Source organism: Chinchilla lanigera, unplaced genomic scaffold (assembly GCF_000276665.1).
Source record: "Chinchilla lanigera isolate Chin_1 unplaced genomic scaffold, ChiLan1.0 scaffold00102, whole genome shotgun sequence".
Classification (NCBI taxonomy): Eukaryota; Metazoa; Chordata; class Mammalia; order Rodentia; family Chinchillidae; genus Chinchilla; species Chinchilla lanigera.
In genome coordinates this window covers 6,786,615-6,793,916 of record NW_004955503.1, presented here as the reverse complement: position 1 = coordinate 6,793,916, position 7,302 = coordinate 6,786,615, and the positions used below count along the sequence as shown (strand labels likewise).

The 7,302-nt window shown below is 40.9% G+C and overlaps 1 protein-coding gene across 1 annotated transcript in view; it reads left to right on the top strand.

Moving 5' to 3' along the window:
* Positions 1 to 5,383: 5,383 nt before the first annotated feature.
* Tspan6 (tetraspanin 6) overlaps positions 5,384 to 7,302 on the top strand; it is a 6,270-nt gene continuing 4,351 nt past the window's right edge. The window contains exons 1-3 of the mRNA XM_005406932.2: positions 5,384 to 5,630; positions 6,531 to 6,719; positions 7,026 to 7,100. Coding sequence (XP_005406989.1) covers positions 5,544 to 5,630; positions 6,531 to 6,719; positions 7,026 to 7,100 — 351 coding nt within the window. The 5' untranslated portion in view covers positions 5,384 to 5,543. The remainder of the gene's footprint in view (positions 5,631 to 6,530; positions 6,720 to 7,025; positions 7,101 to 7,302) is intronic.

Below are 7,302 nucleotides of genomic sequence, written 5' to 3'. Positions count from 1 at the left end.
CATGGATTAACCAATGAAATTATAAGGTATTAGATGGCTGTAACATGCAGTATGAGATTTTAAGAAAATAAATAGGAGATGATTTTAAGTTTCATAATATGCCCTTAGGCAAAGGCAGTTGAAGGGATACTAGAAAAGGAATTAGGAAATTAAAATGGTAAGACTATTATGTGAATGACAGATAAAACGTATTCTGACAAGTGTAATTTAAAGGACAATAGGGAAGGAATTAAAAAATGAAAATGGTAAGGTTATGATAGGAATAACACATAAAATGTGTTCTAAGTGAAATGCCTGATGTCTTTTTACTAGTTCCTAACAAACAGAATAGGAATGTTTCAAGGCGTTATCTAGCAGTGTTGGCAACGAGTTCCTTTAGAAATGGCTCATCAAAGAAAAGTATTCCAGGTCCTTCTCATCTTGAAAAAAGAATTGAGCAAGAAAAGCCAAAATGGTGCTAAAAGTTTATTTGAAAATGAGGTGTGAAGGGCTAAGGGAAGAACTAGCTCTGTAGAGCCAATCTGGGCTGAACAAAAGAGAGAAAGGAAAAAAAGGGCAAAAATAAAAGTACATCCTGGTTGTAACAGACCCACAATGGGCTTATTCTAAAGAGTCATGATAATGAGCTCCTGGTAGCATCTGTGTCCTTATATGCAGTCCACATCTTGTGAGAACTCATAAGAAGTTCTACGTAGGGGTCCTTAGAGCTATCTAGCTCTGCCCTGGGGTCTTGTAATTTACAGGTCCTGCTCACTTCACTAACCAGCTTTGCCATACCCTATGTCCTATATCAGCAGCTCAATTTAATATTCCTGTGCTATGACAGTGTGATAGCAAGATGGCTTAGACATTTAGTTTTTATTTCATTTAAATAATCAGTCCTTGTGAAACTACTACTAAAGAGCAGCCATGCTTTAATGAACAATGGGCTCAACAGGGATTGGTTGAGCATCTAGTGAGCTCATCAATTGAGCATTGTCTCCTAGGGCACTGAGGAGAACATAAAAGGGGTGTGGAAATGAAAAGCAAGTACCGCAGTGTTATGGTTGATACATTGTGTCAACTTGGAGGGCTTTGGCTAAGTGACTCAGCAGTTCTGCATCTTAAAGTGAAAAGGACATGCCCTTACCCTTCTGGGATGTTGTTCATTGTGTTAACCTGAGAGGTTTAGGAGGTTAACTATGTGACTCAGCAGGGATCCTGGGTGCTTACTTTGTATCATCCTGAGCCTGTGCAAGAGGAGGGCCTGGAGATTATGTGAGTGCTACATGCACCCTGGGTGGGGGGAGCTTGCTCACAATATAAGGGGGGGAAAGAGGCTTGCTCTTCTCTGCCACTCCCCCCTTTTGCTCTTGTTGCCTTTGCTATCTTCCGCTTTCATGAACTGTTGCCCTCTGCCATGGGCCACTCTGCCTTGGAACCAGCCAAGTATGGACTGAAACCTCCATAAACTGTGAGCTAAATAAACCTTTCCTTCCTTCATTTTGGATGCCAGGTATTTTGTCCCAGCAATGAGAGAAAAATAACCAAGACACGCAGTAACTGATAAAGGCGTGAGTTAATGTGAGTATGCATTCAGACTCTGAGCACTAATGCTAGGAACAGGGGTGAGTCTGTGAAGGGAGCATGTTCTCCATGAATTGAGATGAAGGTGGACATTGAGTAGAGGAAAAAATGTTGAGGTTGGAGAGTGGGCAAGAAGTAGAGGACAGGCCTTGCTTACTGGGAGGATAATCATATTGGTTTGATGTAGACAAAAGATATAATAGAAAAGCAGTGGGAGACAGATTAAGATTGTGCTGGAAGCTAATGGTTAGCAGGGGTGGCACAGGGGAGGGCTGACTTAAAAGTGAGCTCTTGATAATATCATTCTCTTTGCCTAAGATTTTGAAAAGAAAACCTCTTAAAACCAAATATTGAAAGTCACAGGAAGTTAATAAAGAAGGCACGATAAATAATCCTTACTAAATGTTCACTATAAAGCAACCTTACTAAATGTTGAATATAAAAGAAGTATTTTCCCCTTTTCCTACATTGTTGGCTCAAATGTGTTTTTGTGCTCAGAAAGGGAGGAGATTAAGAGATTGAAAGAGAAAAATCAGTCAACTCTTTCTCTTGCCACCAAGACAAGAAGGGTTACATCCAAGGTGATTGGGCAATCAGATTGAAGACAAAAGTAAATGCAACATCAAAAACAAGAAATCCCCAAGAACAAGGAAGAATTGGGTAATAATCAAGCTCCTTATGCTCTGGGGGCTCCAGAGAGCCCTTGTTTTTAGCTAAGTGTCTAAGTTATTCCAAGCCAAGAGGGCTGTACCACAGCAGCCATGTCTCACCACAGAGTGGGTCTTGTTTCTGATGAAAGAAACAGAATTGGGCTGAGCTTAGTCTGAGGCAAGTTACTTATCTTCTTTCAACCCATTTCTTCATTTGTAAAATGAGGGCAGGGTAGTGCTGACATCATAGTAGGGATTTTATAATGTATGAGGTAACAGGTATTAAGCACTTAGCAACAGTGGCTGGTACACTGTGTTCACTCTTACAGTGATTATGAATATTTTAATAAATGAGTTTATCCCTTTGATTTGAGTTTGGACCTTGCTTTAAATTAAACTGAATCTCTGGGTTTGATAGCATGGTGCAGGAGGAGCATGAAGTGGGTGTAGCACGGTGAGATGCACTGGTGTAAGGTGTTGTGGCTATAGGAATATTCATTTCCATGCCAGCATTTGGTTTAGCTTGGCACTGACTGTTGTTCAAACAAAGCAGCGTTGTGAGTGGCAAAGGAAGGGAGAGGGAGAAAGTCAACATATTCGTGGAAGTGTGATGTGGCTTTTGCTTTAACTATTTTATTTTTCTTTAGCCACAGAATATTTCTTTGCTCTTAGGCTAACAATGAAAATCACTTCCAGGATATGATACAAACCTAAGCTTCAGTGGAAGCATTCTGTCTGAAATGACAAGGAGTTAACAAGATTTCGCCCTGCATATTTGTTTTTAGTACAAGGACCTTTCAGTTAGGGTCATTTACCCTGGAGAGAAAGCTTTGCGTGTATCTCCCCCGCGCCAGTCTCCTCTCCTGCAGATGTGCTGTACATGGCATTTCAAAAGTTGAATGCCAGACGGTTTCCAGATGACTTTGCCTCAAACTGTTTATATATAGAGTATCTAATGTATATAGATAGATGATTTATCAATTCATTCCATGTATTTTTGTTAGAAATTTCTAATGCTAGTATAAAATTTTAGTATAAAGCCTGGCAGTGAAATAATTTATTCTCTAATAGTTGTTCCTTTGGACCTCAGATGTCTGGCAGGATGTTATAGGAACTGGTCCTAGGTCAATATTCAAAGCACAGGAAAGCTCTGTCTGACCAAGTCAATAGAACTTTACTGTTTTCTGCTTCTGAACTTTCTTGTTTTCTGGTTCTTTGGTACATGTTTAAAACAAACTTTCATGCAGAAAAGTTTGGACATTAACCTCTCCTCCATGAAAAGAGGACTTTTTTGGTGATAGCAGTACAGTAAAAGACCCTTTGTGATGTCAAGCTTGCATCAGTGATGATGAGATGGGTTGGATAGGGGTGGATTGCCTTCTAACCCTATTCCTCAAGAGATAACAGGCACTTGATCGACACTTAGTTTCTGCCCTCAAAGAGCTTACCCTTTAGATGAGAAGCCAGACTTTAACATTCTATGCTATAGCAAGAGAGACTGATATGTTTAAAATACCTAGCATTGAAACATGGACCTACGTACATGATTTAAGAGTGAAAAATAGGCGAAAAATGAGACCAGGATGCCCATAACACTTTATTAATCCATTTGTATTTAAATTATTTTGTATATGCATTTTGAACTTGACTACATGAAAAAGACATTCCTACCCTGAGCATTCTATGAGAAGCAAATCACCTATTTAAAGGGAAATTTTGAATGTATCATTTGGTAACTCTTAGAGTCTAAGAGGTGACAGAAAGCAGGACACAGTAAGAATCTAACATCTAGGCTCCTCTCCCTGCTCCCTTAGTGAGAGGTACAGAATTAACGCATATCTAAAGCTTGATAAATATACGGACTTATTTTTTATGTATATCAAGTTAAGCACTTCCACTACATCCCTTTTGAAATAAATATTTAACTCCCTTTTATAGATGGAGATAACATTAATACTCTGTAAGCCTCTGCTCATTTTTCATGATCCAAGTTTTCTAGGCCTCTAGAAACTTCTCTTTACATTGAAACCTTCTTGAAATCAAGCTCAAAATAAAAAGAGTCTTAGATTTTGTTAAGGAAAATGTGCAAAGGGCCGAGTTTAAACAATTTAAAAAATTTTCACTCCATCACTGTGGTTGACTTAGCATTGCTTCTGGACAGATGAGAAAAGAAACTTTTTGGTAATTCATTCCTATCCTCAAAAGAGTTCAACAGTTTAGGAATAAAACATAGTCCCAAGTTCTGGGAAGATCTAAACAATTGGGAGAATTTGTTTGGGGAATGGTAGACATCTCAAAACTAAATAACACCTGTAGTTTGTATAATAGATAAAGCAGCTTGGATTATAAAGCTCAGGAATCTCTCCTTTGGGCTTTGCTATTAGCTCTGTGACCTTAGTTCTTAGCCTCTCTGTGATCAGTTGGTTCTTAATGCAAAAAATCAGGGGGTCGAAATACACAGTGCCTTTCACTTTCAGCACTTAATAGGGGGGTTACAATTACTTGGTATTCTCTCTAACACTCTTCTTAAAAATTTGTAGTTAATGGCTAAACTTTATAATTACTTAGATAAAAGAGGAGAGGGATAATGGAGTTTTGCAAACTTCTGAAGGAAATTCTAAATCGGTTATTATCTTTAATAGCTAGCTTTGGAATTCTTTTAACAAGTGATTATGTCCCTCTATTCATACATTCTTATCTCTTCTCATCCTACAAAACAAATTGAAAAGCACAAAACAAGTAAGAAAAAAAAGTCCAATTCCACCACATAGGTAAATTTCACTTTTCAGTTTTTATCTAAACACACGCAGTTGTACGTATTGCTGTGTAATGTGTTTTATTTCACTTTGGAAATGTATTTCTTTCTATCATTTTCCCCATGTAGTAACATATTCTTAGGTCACTTCTAAATTGCTTTCATTCTTTTCTTTCTAGGATACCAGGGGCCACGAAGCCTGATCTTAGAGCGCCGCTGGGAGTGCTGGTGATAGAAACAATAAGATTAAGTTTTAAGGGCGAAAGAGGGATGAGGGCGGTAGAGATGCTTTGGGAGAGAATAAAATGAAGCAAGCTCCACTGGAAGACCTATGAAATTTACCTGACTAGAAGCTTTGTCTGTAGTTTTTAATAAGCTTCAGCAGGGGGCGCTCGGAAATTGTCGCCAGTTTCAATACAGCCTCCCGGACTTTACCCTTTAGAAAACTGTACAGTGTTTCCGGCTCTTCTCAGTTGCAGATTCGGGAAAATTTTCGGAGAACTCGGGGACTCTGCGTCTTGCTTTCCCTGTTCGAACGCCCGGTGCGGAGGTGCAGGATCTGGAGCTACTTAATGGCGTCCCCTTCTCGGAGACTGCAGACTAAACCAGTCATTACTTGTTTCAAGAGCCTTCTTTTGATCTACACCTTCATCTTTTGGGTAAGAGTCCGTGGCGCTCAAGGACGGCGGAGGTCCCGGGTTTAGGTGGGGGTGTGACTGGAGCGAAGGGAATTTGGGTCCGGAGTCGGGTGGGCTTTGGGCAAGCGTCGCTCCCGGGACCCCACCGCTGGCGGAGGGCCTGCGGCGTGAGCTTGGAACTCAGATGTTGACGTCGCGCCTAACCAGAGTGCGGAACAAAGGCAGCCCGCAGCCTGAGCCCCAGACATGCTCAGCGTTCGCTGCTCCAGGGGAGGACGTGAATTAAACCCCCAGAGGACGCAAAGGGTGTCCTCGAACCTTGGAGAGGCAAGGCTTGTCTGGCTCCTTTGGGTCCTTGCAAGCGTAATAGTACTGAATCTTTTCTTTTCACTGCTTCAGGAGAGGGGAGTGTTTCACAGGTAAGTGTAGTATGGCCGCACTCCCGCCAATCTGTCCTTGACTTTACTTTTGTGTACTACCCCTTTGTATCCTGTGTTCATCCCTCAACTGCGGGAGGGCTGATGGGGATGTTTCTGGAACTAAAACGGGATTTTTTTCCCTCTAAGGTTTTCTTCCCAAGCCAGGGCAGTAAAACAGCTAAAGAAGTTTTGATCCTTACAGGAAATACTGTATGCCCTGGGCTTGTGTTTACCCACACACGTGCGTGCGCACACGCACATGTGCTGACAGATAAATTTAAAGAATTTTGGTATGATGTTTTGCTCACAGCTTGCCTTTGTGTACAGACCTCCTTCCTACACTCATCCACCCGCCCCCTTTATCCCAAGCACAGGGCTGTGACCACCACGCTGCTAACTTAGTTCTCACACCCATTGGGCCCTAAATGTTTCCTGGTTTATAATTTGAAGGTGCTAGTATATAGAAGGCCTAACTATCTCTATTCTCTGATTTCTCACATAGGTTACTGGCATAATCCTTCTTGCTGTGGGCATTTGGGGCAAGGTGAGCCTGGAAAATTATTTTTCCCTTTTAAACGAGAAGGCCACCAATGTCCCCTCTGTGCTCATTGTCACCGGTACCGTCATTATTCTTTTGGGTACCTTTGGTTGTTTTGCTACCTGCCGAGCTTCTGCATGGATGCTAAAACTGGTGAGTCCTTGTTTTCCTTAGAATCGATTCCTGGTTTTAGAAAAGCCTTGTAAGTTGTAGGCTTTGTTTCTTGGAGCTGGCCATGACCTTTTACACTTTTTCCTGTTCCTTATGAAAATTTACAGAGTAACAGTTATGCCGCCAATTTTCACTTTCAAAATAGACATTTTGATATTGTTTTCCCCACCCTTTTTTAAAAAAGAAAAACTCACTGAGCTGACTAAGCAGAACTTTTCCCTGACTTTGACTCGCTTTGCAGCTGTGATAGGTCTTATTTATGCTGACATTTTTCTTTTTATCCCACAGTATGCAATGATTCTGATTCTCATTTTTTTGGTTGAGCTAGTCGCCGCCATTGTAGGATTTGTTTTCAGACATGAGGTAAGCCTGAAATAGAGAATCTTAATATGTTAAAGGTTATCTTCTAAAAGATAAAAATGGATTAATTTATGTGGCAGAGTTAGGGAATTTTTAGTAGTTTAAATCACAGCTGAGGGCTGGGGATTTAGCTCAGCGGCAAAAAGCGCCTGCCTGGCAAGCGCAAGGTCGTGAGTTCGGTTCCCGGTACCGGAGAAAAACCAAA